The sequence below is a fragment of the Quercus robur genome, chromosome 7, assembly GCF_932294415.1.
Source record: "Quercus robur chromosome 7, dhQueRobu3.1, whole genome shotgun sequence".
NCBI lineage: Eukaryota > Viridiplantae > Streptophyta > Magnoliopsida > Fagales > Fagaceae > Quercus > Quercus robur.
Window position 1 is genome coordinate 9126012 of NC_065540.1, and position 15098 is coordinate 9141109.

Genomic DNA, 15098 nt, shown 5'->3' on the forward strand with positions numbered 1-15098 from the left:
TGTAGCTAAAATTTGTCTTTATTCCTAACATATTTTTTCTTCTTAACTTAGAATGTTTCATAAATTATTTGTCAGTCATAACCATCTTTTGAAATTTTCCTAATGCAAACCTTTTGAAAATTAAAGTTACCTTTTGAGTCTTGTCTTCCTCGATTAAATCTTAATTTCAAATTTGAATCCTATTTTAAATTTGGTCATTCATTATGTGTCACAAAAATTAAACTAATCAAATAATAGTAAATTGAAGAAGGAAACCGTGTTGTGATTCAGCTTTGCATAATCTATAGCTTGTGATCTCCAAAATAGTCCCATAATTTCTTAGAAAAACACATTTGCATTCTTAAAAGTATATGAATTGAAACATACATATCCATTGAACTAGTGCTTTGCAATTTTGTCTTATTTTTGGATATTGTTAATTTTGTCTGTTCAAATGTAGAATCAAGTGGAAGAATCTTAACCTGACCTGACCACCACATTTAAAATTTAAAATAAAGGAGAGAGAGAAACCCAACCGGACCCAAGACTCGAAATTTCGAGTTGGGTCGAGTTCTTCTCTAGCAGACCCGATTTTTACCGGGTTGGACTATGGGTGGCCGTAAAACTGACTTGATCCAACCCAATCGTAGTCTTACATATTTTGATTTTTAAAGAAAAATTTACATATATTACTCTTTTTTTTATTTTTTATTTTTTATTTTTATAGTACATCTATTACTTTGATCTACCCTTAATTTGTGTCAGGGTCAAGGTTGGATTCAAGGTCCATTTAAAAAAATGTTAGATTTATTGTTTTAGGGCTCATTTATTATATTTTAAAAATTCATCAATCACATTTATTATCATATTAGTTTATACTTTATAGTAAAATAGATAATAACTTTTAATATTTTCATTTATTATAAAAGTAGATTATAACTTTAATATTTTCATTTATTAAATGGGAAGTGTGTAGAAGTTACTATCTCAACCTCAACTGACTGAATCTAATTAGCTATTTCCTGTTCTCAGAAAATGAATTCACAATAAGGTTGAATTTTTTATAAGGGCCTATTTTACGTGTGAGGAATAGATTTTACAATGTGAAATGTGACCGCAATGATAGGTACAGTTGTAATAATGTTCACTTCAAAGAGTCAATTTGGGTTTCACCCAGAAAGTTCCATGATATTGCAATGTAAAAGTGTGACTTGAAAAGTTATTCTCTATATCAAAAAAAGAAAAAGAAAAGTTATTCTCCAAAAACAAAAGTTTAAAAAGTTTACTGACCACACCAAAAGCAAGACTACATCAAAGTCTCCTCTTGCTTGCATTAATCTCACTCACCCTCGTTTCATGTGTTGCATACTTTTTATTATTAACGTGAAAGTGAATGTTACGTCAGTCACATCAATTTATATATAATAAAAAAATATAAAATTTATATAATTTTTTTTGAAAATGACACAGTTTTCCTATTTAAATATAACCATAACGGCATCCTATTTATTCCAAGGGAGATTTTGAGTCTGTTTAGAACCTAATTATGTTGTTAAATTTAAAATTTTTTTTACTAAAAGTATTATATGTAAAAATAAAAATTAACTGAAATAAAATAATAAGATATATGAGTAGTATTAAAAAGTATAATAAAATTTATAAATAATAATAAAAATAAATTAAATAATAAAATAAATTAGTAAATTAAGCATGCAAATGCACACGAAGAGATCGCTTATTTGTTGCAGTAGATCTATGACAAGACCATGTGAGAGAGAGGGAGAAAATTTTGATAAATTTAGATAAAAATGAGTGTACGTCAAGAGAATAGAGGGGGAAAAATCTGATGATGTGTGCATAGCAGAAGTGACTATGGGCAATCTCAAGGAAAAAGAGGGGAAATCTGTAAGAAAGAGAAAAACTTCACTTGATGATATCTCAAGTCTTAGTGAGCGGGGACCAAAGATAGTTACTTTTTTTCCATACAAAAAAGAAAAGAAAAAAGATAGTTACTTTTTCAGAAAAAGAAAAAATAGGTGGGTTTCTCTTGGAACTTTAATATTTATATTTTTGATGAGTCCGTTTCATAAAATTTTATAAAAAGAATTAGTTATATTTCTATAAAATTATTTTTTAAAATATTTATTAATAAATATCTTAAGGATATCCCTTAGTAAAATATTTTTGGATAAATTTGTTGTTAAATTGAATAATATTTAGGAATAACGATATCTACTTTTATTGTATATTTTAACAAGAAAAATAGATAATAAAAAAAAAATTCCACTACGGGTAAATGCATGCTCACAGCTTGATTAAGTACTTACATAGTTACATGAAGTACTAGGCCAAAAAAAAAAAAAAAAACAAGGTACTGACATGAACAGAAAAAGTTTTCTATATTCCTTGGGGTTTCCGGTTTCCCCTCTTTTAACTTGATGATGGTCTTAGGACTATATTAGAGTCTCCCCTTGCTTGCATTCAGTCACCCTCTTCCTAATTCCTTTTTCACTTACTTCAATTATATTGACAAACCCTTCCACAGCTCTCCTTCTCCTCCCTTCAGATCTTCTCATCTGTCTATTCATAAATCCCAGCTCTCCTTCTCCTTCCTACAGATCTTCTCATCTTTCTACTCTTAAATCCCAATGGCCTCGTCTTCCTGTTTGACCCAACAACCCAAAACCTTTGATGTCTTCTTGAGTTTCAGAGGTGAAGATACCCGGCATAGTTTTATAAGCCATTTGTATATGGCTTTGTCTCAGAGAGGTATTCACACCTTTATCGATAATGATCTCCCTAGGGGAGAAGAAATTTCTGTAGAACTTCTCAAAACTATTGAGAGCTCAACCACGTCAATAATCATATTTTCTGAAAATTATGCATTCTCTACTTGGTGTTTGGAAGAGCTTGCTAAGATTGTTGAGTGTAGAACAAATAAGCAATCAGTGCGACCGGTTTTTTACAGAGTGGATCCATCAGAAGTTCGTAAGCAAGAAGGAAAGTTTGGGGAAGCATTAACTATGCATGAACAAAAATTTATTGATAAAAAAAAGATACAAATGTGGAGGAAAGCTCTATGTGAAGCAGCCAATCTCTCTGGTTGGGACTCCAAAAATAGGTATTTACTTAGTGATTACTCTTGTTTTAGTTGTTCTTAAGGAGTTTTTATTTTTTTATAAGCAATTTTTAAAAAAGTTTTAATTGTTTTTGTGATCACTATTAAAGTTTACTAGTGTGTAATCCGTACAATTAAAAATAATAACAAATACATTCAAATTTTGCTTTTTTATTTTTTATTTTTTATTTTTATTTTTTAAGAAGAAGCACAAATTATACATAGTATTAATTTACACATTTTTTAAACCATACATTTATATAATATGTAATGATTTCTTATTTTATATATAAATATATATATACACACACGTATAATTTATAATTTAATTGGATTTAGATTTTTCAGTTTTTACACCCAATAATTCGCTTGTCATAAAAATTTTAAAAATTAGATGGACATGTGACGCAAAATTGGACTTCAATTAAAATCTAATTTAGAATCTAATTAGGTTCAGACTTTTCAATTTTTACACTTAATAATTCACTTGGTACAAAATTAAGAATTGGATGAGACAAAATATATATATTTAATAATGTATATTATTAAATAAGGACTACCATTAATTGCTTGATATTTTTTTTTATTATATAAATTTACCAAATTATGAAAGTATTCTTTTCTTTTCCATATCTTGTTATTATAGTAATAAAGATGGAAATAAAAGAACTTAATATTATATTATCTTTTCAATTATTAATCAGGAATTAGGAATTTATGCCGCATATTGTATAGAAAAATTTAAAAGAAAACTTAATTCATTAGTATTTTAAAATAATTAGTATGTAACCCAATAAATTTAAAAACAATGACAAAATTTAGTTACAAAATTAGTTATGAGTTAAGGTTGCAATTTTACTTAATATTTTTATTGGAGGTGAATTTGTACAAATTCATTATTGGATTACATCTTTATCTTGTATTCTCCATATTTGCAAAATTTCTATAAAAATTAAAGATTAATAACTATCTCATTAATAAATTGTTTAAATTATAAGTTTTTGTAGTTTAAAATTATGTATAAAATATAAACTTATAGATCATATAGTAAATAATATCTAATTGATATAAAATTTGATATGTGTATTAAGAACACAAATAATATACAATTTAATGGTTAAATTTTCAAAATATGTAAGACTACAACCAATTTTGTAGCTAAATTTTTTTTTGAAAAAAAATCACAATTACATGGTTCAAATTATACTTTTTTTAGAAGAGGTTAAAATTATACATGGTATTAGTTTACACTTTTTTTAAACCATATATTTCTAAAATATGTAATGATTTCTCACTATATATATACATTATAATTTAATTGAATTTATACTTTTTGGTTTTTACACCCAATAATTCACATTTCACAAAAATTAAATGAACATGTGGCGAAAAATTGGACTCCAATTGAAATCTAATTGGATTTGGACTCTTCGATTTTTACACTCAATAATTCACTTGGTACAAAAATTAAAAATTGGATGGAGCAAGTGGCGCAAAATTGAGAATTTAATTGAAATCTAACTGGATTTTCTCTAAATTTTGACTTTTAATTTATACTAGTGTGTAATTCTGTACATATATATACATGTACATTTGAAAACAATTACAATTACACATATATATGAGTTTAAATTAAATTAAACTTGGGGTATGAATTACAACTTACACATTTTTTAAGCCATGAATTTCTATATATATATATATATATATAATCCAATTGGATTTAGACACTTTGGTTTTTCACCTAATAATTCACTTACCACAAAAATTAAAAAATTAGATGGAACACATGGCGCAAAATTGAACTCCAATTAAAATTGCCTTTAGAATCTAATTGAATTTAGACTCTTTGATTTTTGTACTCAATAATTCACTTAACACACAAATTTAAAAATTAAATGAAATATGTGGCAAAAAATTAGACTCCAATATTGAATTTAATTGAATTTTAGCTTTGGCTATAATAATAACTAGTCGCTAACCCGTGCGATGCATGGGAAAGCTATTGATAACTTCCCCAATATGAAAAATAAATAAATAAATAAATAATCAAGATCATGGTATAAATTATATACCAAACCAATAAAATCTATCACTTACAAAGTAATAAAATCTATCACATATAATGAGATATCGTGATAACCAAGAGCTTGAGATAATATTTAGAAAATATATAACTAATATAAGTACACTCCAATAGGCTATAATAATAACTAGTCGCTAACCCGTGCGATGCATGGGAAAGCTATTGATAACTTCCCCAATATGAAAAATAAATAAATAAATAAATAATCAAGATCATGGTATAAATTATATACCAAACCAATAAAATCTATCACTTACAAAGTAATAAAATCTATCACATACAATGAGATATCGTGATAACCAAGAGCTTGAGATAATATTTAGAAAATATATAACTAATATAAGTACACTCCAATACAATTAATTACACAAATATAGTTAATTCCATACTCATTCAATCAAATATCTTTCATAAATTACATTAATCATTCTTGATATTCAAGATGTATCTAAATTTTAACATTGTCAGTAAACAAAGATGCTGGACCTCAATGGGATTGAAAAGGAAACATAATGCCAATTTACACAATTGTTGAAATAAATTGCACGGAAGAGTCGAACAAAAATTGTAAATTTTCACTTATAAAAGTTACAACTTAAGAGGAAAAATAAAATACTAAGACCAAAAGTGAAACTCTAACACCAATAATGTTGTATAGTCTCAACCTTCAGATGAATAAAATGACATTGTTAGGAAGCAAAGACAAATAAATGTACCAAATTTTGAGTAAAGATTGCTTTAGTCATCTAGCTTAAATAGTAGAACTATTTTAAAAAAAGTTGCTTTGGACACTTGTAAGCCAATAAACAAAACAAACACTCATCACACAAATTTGGAAAGAATAGATGTTGAATTATATGAATGTAAAAAAGAAGAAAAGGTACCAATTGAATGGCAAAAAAGAGCATTAATCGAGTAAAAATATAAATTGATCATATATATGAAAAAAAAAAGGGTGAGACATTAAATTCAAGCTGAAGATGGGCTACTAATAACATATTTCATAATTTAAATTCAAATTCAAATCTATAAAGATGTATTTCATGACTCTAGCCGACCTTTTCTTTACATACCAACAATAAAAAAAAATAAAACAAAGTTATAAATCAAAGTTTACAATTGTTTTATGTGTTAGTTTTTTTATTATAAATTATTATTGTTTCTTGATTACACCTAGAATCATTGTATATGAACGCTAAAATACAAATATATTTGTAACAAATTAATGGTGAAATATGTCTAGTATTCCATAGCAAAAGTGATTCTCATCAGGATTTGAAATCATGAAAAACAAATAAACTAACCAAAAAAATATTCAAAAGATTTTATTTCCTTTTCAAATTAGTGGTGAAGGGAAAAATAAAACTATAGCTCCCCAATCTTTAATCTCTCTCTCTATATATCTTCATTGAGGCATTCCCTTAAAAAAAATCATCAACATTGCTAATCAATGCAATAAACCCCAAAATGCAAGAGAGTAGGGAAAATCGATTAAAAAAAGTATTAAAACAAACAAAAGGGATAAAAAATTTTATCACCTTCAGTCTTGCAGTAAGGTAGAAGCTTGGCTCACTCCATAATGGTTTGCAACCACCTACAAATCAAAAAATCTCAAATTAAATTGCTGAAATTTTTTTTAGCTTTTCCGGTTTAGAGTTTTGTTTACATTGCAAACCTTTGCTCAAGGTGATGGCATTTTTGGCAGGTTACTATCATAAGCTCGCAAAACTTTTCTTGTTTTACTCAATTTGTACAATCATACACCCCATTAACGCCACGGTGGGGTTAAACTGCCGATATAAAACATGGAATTCAAATTGGATTTAAAATACTCGTATTAGAATAGCCAACTATAATACTACTTTCTAACTGAAACAACCTCCTCAAATATCTAGTACAATTTACATAGACGCACAAATGTGAAAAGAATCTGACTTGAAGGCCCAAACTAACTGAGAAGGAAGAAGCCGATCTAAGACTTCAATATATGTAAAAACTACATAGTATGTTTGCCAATAAAAGTTAAAACACCATAAATTAATTATCATATAATCATATGTACATTCAGATTCGCATATGGTGGACGACCGTCAGGGGGTGGATGTGCATGGGGACGTGGTGGTGATTGCTAGCAATGTGGTGATGATGATTGTGAGTACTGCTGGCATGGTGGTGGTGGTGATGATGATAGTGATTGTTGTCACGGTGATGGTGATGATGTTTGCAACTGTGGTCAGGGACTGGTGCCGGTACGTAGATGGGGAGTTTGGGAACATGGTTCTTCTGGCTCATCTTTGCCTCCTTCGTCCTTGTTTCCACCCTCACCTCCACCTTCTCCGTCATCACTTGCCTCGCTCCTCCGTCCTTGCGATCTCTCTTCTTGCTAGATTTTCTGGAGCAAGCAAATATTACCTGAGACCTTTCTCATTGAATTTGACGGAGAGAGCTTTGTTTTTAGGTTTCTTGCCGTATGGTCTTGTAGACAAGTTTTACTGCTTTTTAGGTTTCTTGCCGTATGGTCTTGTAGACAGGTTTTACTGCGTATGGTCTTGTAGTAGGGTTTTATATAGAGTAGTTTTGTTTAAAAAAATAATAAATATATAAGATATAAAACCTATTTTGTTTAAAAAAATAATAAATATATAAGATATAAAACCTAAAATAAAAAGAAAATTAAAATAGTGGTGACGTGGAAAAAATAATAAATATATAAGATATAAAACCTAAATAAAAAGAAAATTAAAATAGTGGTGACGTGGAAAATTATGGAAGCTGCAAAGGCTTCGGTTTTATATATATATATATATATAGATAATATAATGGGATTCAAATATAATAATCCTCCTCTAACTTGACTTTTTATGTAACTTCGTGTCAAAAGCTAATTTGCTACACACAAAAAGTGAATAAAGTAATATTTTTTTCAATCCATGATTTACATGCCGCTTACTTTATTTAGCAATGTATTTTATTTTTTTTTTTTTTGAGAAGGATTATTTAGCAATACTTCAATTATGATTTTAGCTCACGCTCTTATTTCGTTTATATAATCTACTTGTTACATGTGTTAAATGGTTTGTGAATGGCAGCCGCGATGACTCTGAACTTGTCCAAAGCATTGTTGAAGATATCTCAAAGTCTATTTTAAATAAGATGCCATTATGGGTTGCTGAGCATCCAGTTGGAATAAATTCTCGCGTAGAGGATGTTCTAAAATCTTTAAATATTGAATCAAATGATGATGTTAGAATATTAGGGATTTATGGCCTTGGTGGAGTAGGCAAAACTACAATTGCAAAAGCTATTTATAATAGAATTTCATATCATTTCAAAGCAAAAATTTTTCTAGAGAATGTCAGAGAGAAGTCAATAACAAAAGGCATAATCCACTTACAAGAGACACTTCTTTTTGAGATGTTAAAGAGTAGGAATTTGAAGGTGCATAACATATCTAGAGGAACCAACATGATAATTGAAAGTCTTTGCTCAAAGAGGGTTCTTATCATTCTTGATGACGTGGGTAATTTGGATCAGATAAAAAAATTGCTTGGAAAATGTGATTGGTTTGCTTCTGGTAGTAGAATAATTATGACAACAAGAGACAAACGCTTGCTAGACACTTTTGGAAATGGTGTCTCAACCTATCAAGTTAAGGAATTAAATATAAATGAAGCTATTGAACTCTTTAGCAAGCACGCCTTTCGTAGCGACAAACCAAGTGAAAATTATTTGAAACTTGTGAACCAAGTTATATGCCATGCTCAAGGCCTTCCACTAGCTCTAGTAGTAATGGGTACTGATTTGTATGGAAGAACTGAACTTGAATGGGAAAGTGCCTTAAATAAGTATGAAAAAATTCCCAGTAGAGATATTCAAAAAATACTACAAATAAGTTATGATGGATTAGACGAAACCGAACAACATATTTTCCTTGATATTGCATGTTTCTTCAAGGGATACAATTATGATGAGGTTGTAGATATACTAGGCGCTTGCGATTTATACCCAGTATTAGGTATTAACAAACTTATTGAGAAGTGTCTTTTGACTAATAAAGGGAATACATTGTGGATGCATGACTTGTTACAACAAATGGGTAGGGAAATTGTTCGACAAGAATCACAAGGAAACCCGGGACAACGTAGCAGACTATGGAATTATGAGGAGGCTCTTGATGTACTAACTGAAAACATGGTAAAGTTGTTTTGATTCATTTTCTTCATTTTTCTCACATGAAAGTCGTAATCACTTTTTTTGTTTTGTTTTTTTTTTTTTTATCCCTTTTAATGTGGAAGAAAATTCAAAATTCTCAATGTGGTTTTTGTTTAAAATTTAATAATTGTTATTTCTTTTTTGGTGATTTACTTACCCATTTATTCAATTAGGGATCGGATAAAATTCGAGGCATAATGTTGCGGTTGCCCAAATCAAAATCAACAACGGTGCAATTAGAGGCACAAATATTTCATAATATGAAAAATTTGAGATTCCTAATAATTCATAATGTACATTTCCTTGGAGGTCTTGAATATCTTCCCAATGGATTAAGACTGCTTGATTGGGATACATATCCTTTTTCTTCATTGCCATCCAGTTTTTGTCCTAAAAAACTAGTTGTGCTCAGAATGCCTCGTAACCGAATAATGGAACCATTAATGCAGGTATGGTCATTAGTATTTATCTGTAAATTATTATATATTTTTAAAGTTTTTATTTTTTAATAAATACTTCTTTAAAGATTAAAAACATATTCTAAACTTCGAATTTTTTTTTCTTCAACAGATTCGTGCATTTGAATTCGTGACACATGTGGACTTCAGTCGTTGTCCATTGATTAGGAAAATACCTGACTTATCAATGTTTCCAAACATAAAGAAATTTGATCTTAGTTGGTGTAATAATTTAGTTGAGATTGAAACCTTCGTGGGTTGTCTTGATAGGCTTGAAGTGGGGGGCATCTTGGGGCTTTGCTTTAGCCTTCGAACTCCTCCGACCAGTCGGCTGTCAAAATATCTTAGTGAGCCTTACTTTAACTTAAGCTGTCAAAATCTGTCATTTGGGAATTTGATTGGGCTTAGGGAGTTGCATATTGGAACGAGTGCAGACTTAAATCGGTTAAGTCATCTTCCAGGTAGCATCTATAATTTACAACATATAGAGACACTCCATCTTTATGGCAATTTCATATTTGCAAAGGACGTGGAGATTGATAGGCAGCCACTGTGCAATTCTCTGGGAGGCTTTTCCAAATATGTTTTTCCAAGCTTGAAAAACCTAGGTCTTTATTTCTTTTCTAATCCATCAGAATTAGATTTTATTTTGAATTATTGTTGCCCCGTCACATTGGAAACATTAGACATCTACTATTGCAAATCTGTTACCCTCCCAGAAAGCATAAGCAGATGTGAGAGATTACATTCGCTTCATATTGGATTTGGCAATGAGCTTCGGGAAATTCCTAGGCTTCCACGAAGTTTAAGATATTTAAAGCTATCAAATGGGTTTCCTTTGCTGTGTTCAATATCAATCATTCATCGGGTATCTCTCTTAAACTTAAACTAATTTAGAAACTGTTTTTGTTACCTTCCAAAAACTACATGACTTGATTTGCGAAGATGTAATCTGATGAATTCGTTACTTACATGCAGCTTCGAGAATGGATAGGAGGTCCACCAAATCTACAACCATGTTTAGGTGTGACAAGCCACATGTTAATGGGTATTCCCTCATCTACTACAATATCCCGTGCAAGTGCTTTCCCATTTGGCAAGAAATCTGTCAACAATGAGATTACAATTTGTTTCAACCATCAAAAGAATGGAAATTTAATATCATTCTTAATTGGTCCGGAATTTCCAACAATTGCTCTCTGTGTTGCTTTTGAATCACATTATTATGATTGGAGTTCTTTTTATTATCATGCCATCATTTCCATCAATGGTAGTAAACGAACGACCGAAAACATAATCATTGATAGCTTGTGTTTTGAGGGCGTGTTTTTATTTCGTAGCTCATTGCAGAAACTATTTGAGGGCTTCAATCTTGGTGATCAGAATCTTGTTAAGATCTTCTGTGAAACCTTTCCTCTTCCTCCATCCAAAAATTCTCCTAATATTAAATGGATAGGAGTCCATGTACAATGCATTTGTCCTCAACCTCAAAAATCCAGTATCTTCCATGACAACTATTGCATCCAACCCCAAGGCCGTCGAATTTCAATGAGAAATGTGCACCAACGGCTTAGACCATCTCTTCTCAAAGGTCCAAATTTTATCCTGCGTAGACTGTACAATACCCAGTACCGTAGTACCCTGTGGCCAACCCCAAGTACTTCTCTTCAACCATTACTAAAAGCAAGAAAAATCAGCAACAAAAACAGGCCCTTAGTAGCAAGGAGCCGCAAATGTTTGTGTGGAGCTCAAATCCGTTGTCGGTGTCCCAAGGAGGTTGGCTCCACATATTCAGCAGGACCAGTTTCGGTGCATTCGAGCAATTTGGAAAGTCGGATTATCTCAAGTGCTATTAATGGTGGCGGGTCATCCACGGTTTCTAATTCAGGGCTTTCAATGGATGTGAAAAATGGGTCTGACTTGGGTTTGGAATTTGACTCAACCATTGGTGAACAGTATCCACAGTCAAAGAAAAGGAGAACTTTTTGACCAAATTTCGAAGAAACATGGCAAGGAATTGTTATTACATTGAAACTGTTTTCCTTTGTATGTCTTTGTCCGATATCACTTGCGGTTGTTATTACATTGAAACATTCAGAACATACCTCACTGGTTATAATTTCTTTGATTGCTTAATCGTTCAGGTGCAACAATTCTGTTTTTGGTATAATTTGCTTTCTTTAATATGGTTAATAGCATGAAGTCAATGTATGTGGAGCACAGGGGACTATCAGGCCATCTCCCTTTTTTTCCTCTCTAACCGAAAAGTAGGAAAATAAAAATAAAAATTTAATTCGGGAATTTGATTTAATTATTTAAAAACTTACAGGTTGGCACACCCTGGAGGACCATTGATGATGAACAAGGCAGCGGCATTGGTGAAATTTATAGAAAATGTTAATGATTGGCACACCCGGGAGGATCATTGTGATTAAAAAGAGAGAGAGAGAAAAAATTTTCTGTTTAAGATGTTTTCCTTAGAACTCATTGCTAGACCCTTTCTTTGGTGGATATTGGTTATATCATGCTATTCAAGAATTGAATATAGGTGTGTTTTTATATCATGTCATATTTTGCATTTCTCGTTGGCATTGAAATATTGATATTAGTATTATGCTTATATTGATCCTGCTGTGGGTAGTGATAATTAAATTTGGTTATGCAAAAGATTTATTTATTTATTATTATTATTCTAGAAAGCATGCTTAAAACATACAAGATAGAGTCATAACTCATAAGCTACCAAACACCCCCCCCACCACCCCCCACCCCATCTCTTATTATGAGTCATGTCAAACATAGATGGACTCTTTTTCCAAAAGAGTTTAATATATTTTGAAGAAATATGGCTTTTTAGCAACTCCAAAATCTATATACTAATGGCCAGTCAACTGTGGTTTGATTTGCACAAGGATCAGTAATATGTTTATAGTTTATTGTAACCTAAGCCAATTACGACATAACTAGTACCTAATGATAATACATGTTTTGTAAACTTGTGTTTATTATGGGAAAAATTAACACTTTTAATCCCGCGGCTCAATAACACAAAAAAAAAGGTAAAAGAAAAGTGTTATAGAGAAATGAGTACAGGGTATTTGGCTTTGCAAATTCATGAATGATTGGACTGGTCATGATAGTCTTTTTTCCTTTTTGATTGTTTCTGGAAGTAATTGTAATTTTTTAAATTTGTAGCTTTATTAACTAGATAAGATCCAAAGGCAGTATGACTGATTTAAATTATATTGGTTATGTTTTAGCATTTGGTGATGTGTATTTCCAGAAGTATCATCTGCTTTTAATAAATAAAAGCTAATCACCAGTTAGGTGTTATAATGATAGCCTTGTCCTAGCAAGTTAAGTGCATTGGTACAGGGTATTTGGCTTTGCAGAATGAGTACAGGGTATTTGGCTTTGCAAATTCATGATTGATTGGACTGGTATTTGGCTTTGCAAATTCATCAAAACATTTCAAAGTTCTCTTTACTTTACTGGGACCCAATAGATTTATCATTCCCGATAGTGAATATCTGAGAATGAGCTCGACATCAACAATGGATCATTACCTCATTGATTTGTCATGGACTCGTTGCCAAAGCTTGGACTGAATGGTCAAGATGTTCAACGGGACTGAAATGGTCAAGATGCTCTCAGGCATAGATACAAACATTTGAGAATGCAATATAATGACATAAAAGTTCTTCAATAGAGTGGGTTATCTTGGGATGAAACAGGTGAAATGGTAACCACTGAGATTATGTCTAGGATTCTTATACCAAGGTGAATTGCCATTTATCCATTCTTGTATCTTTAGATTATTTTGTTGTTCTATTGCAGTACTTATATATAATAGAAAAATCCAGGTGCATCCTGATGCTTGGTCTCACAGAAATTAATCTGTTCTGAGTTGTTACAAATTGTTGTTATATATGTTGAAGGGGTTTCTAATGAAGATGCAGAATTTCTTCATGCAATGCGGATTTCAACAATGAAGACCCCAATTTGATGATTGGTATATTTCTTGTTTAAGAATTGAGTGCTTCCCAAATAATTCAAAGAATATTATTGCCTGCTTATATATTCATATTTCATTGTGTTGTTCCTTAACTTACTCTATCAACATTCTTTCAGTTGCGTCGTGTCATTTTCTGCCATTACTATCCAAAGTCTGATGTCGTAGAACTGATAATTAAGCTTATTTCTGCTTGATTAATGGAAATCCAGCTTCTGTTGGGGGGTATAACCAAGTGGTTCAAGATATTGGTTGCGTGTAATGGTGCCAGTGAGATTTTCTTTTCACAAGCCTATAACAGGCTGCAGCATTTGGTAAGATTTTCCCCATATTTACTCATTTTTAGAGTTCTTTTGAAGGTGTAAAATTTCATACGACTCTCATAAGTTTCAAATTAAGATCTCATGAATAAACATACCATAATATAACTCTCCCAAATTTCAAATTTTTGTTTTTGCTTTGTGGAAATGGCAACACCAATGAAAGGCAAAATTACTAAAGTCACTCACTGGACATTGAGGACTATGAGCTGGGACTGATGATCTCTCTCTCTCTCTCTCAATACTACCTACATGTTGAAAGGATTGGTACATTCAATTTATGACTTGATATATAATTTATGACCATCTGCATAATTATAGATGAAGGCCATGCGAAAAACTACACTAGCATAAGTTAATGTAAAAACTTTGACAAATTAGTGTTGTCATAAGTTTTAATTTTACGATAATGCAATTACTGCATTTAGTTTTCCTGCAAGTGTTGTATAAAAACTCTGAAATCTCCCCATTTCAAGTAATGTTGGAGATTGATTTTGTTGTATGAAACAATATAATTGTTCCAATTTTGCTTTGGTGCTGTTTAGAATAAATTCTTGCATGTAATGGGAGTTATTTTGAAGTTGTAGGTGAAGAGGATGACCAATATTTGCTAGTAGTGATTCTCATGGACTGTTATTATATTAACCTTGAATTAGTGCAATTGCACAGAAGGAATAAGATTGGTCCTACATGCAATGCTCAAGCTTCGACCTGGATGGTTGCATCATGCAGTAGAAGATTTGGCGTTATGGGTGGTAAAGATGTACTAGAAGATCAAAATTTAAGCTTAATGAAGATTACAGGGAAATGAAGGATCTCCCTAGTCAGAATGGCTTCACTGATGATGAAATTTGCCAAACAGTGACCGCCGATGATATCTTTGGATAACTTATATCAAGGTGCCATGCTTTCT

General features: G+C 31.0%; 2 protein-coding genes and 1 long non-coding RNA gene across 16 annotated transcripts in view; 1 reads left to right on the forward strand and 2 right to left on the reverse strand.

The window, feature by feature from the left end:
• LOC126692087 (60S acidic ribosomal protein P2-like) overlaps nt 1-15098 on the reverse strand; it is a 46812-nt gene that overhangs the window by 19453 nt on the left and 12261 nt on the right. The gene's annotated exons all lie outside the window — the stretch shown is intronic.
• Nucleotides 2350-15098, forward strand: part of LOC126692084 (disease resistance protein RPV1-like) — an 85494-nt gene continuing 72745 nt past the window's right edge. For 3 of the 14 annotated variants that reach the window (XM_050387557.1, XM_050387554.1, XM_050387551.1), the window contains exons 1-8: nt 2350-3100; nt 8273-9377; nt 9569-9844; nt 9966-10721; nt 10832-10901; nt 12183-13865; nt 13985-14179; nt 14842-15084. In XM_050387557.1, the coding sequence (XP_050243514.1) occupies nt 2628-3100; nt 8273-9377; nt 9569-9844; nt 9966-10721; nt 10832-10901; nt 12183-12208 (2706 nt within the window). In that variant the 5' untranslated portion in view covers nt 2350-2627 and the 3' untranslated portion in view covers nt 12209-13865; nt 13985-14179; nt 14842-15084. Of the gene's footprint in view, nt 3101-8272; nt 9378-9568; nt 9845-9965; nt 10722-10831; nt 10902-11193; nt 11700-12182; nt 13866-13984; nt 14180-14772; nt 15085-15098 lie in introns of all 14 variants that reach the window. The other 11 variants (XM_050387548.1, XM_050387547.1, XM_050387552.1 and 8 more) reach the window with 10 other exon arrangements.
• On the reverse strand, nt 5573-6779 carry LOC126692088 (uncharacterized). Its single transcript, XR_007644937.1, has 2 exons — nt 6722-6779; nt 5573-5848 (listed from the first exon to the last, which is right to left on the reverse strand). It is a non-coding gene; the product is annotated as an uncharacterized LOC126692088 (long non-coding RNA).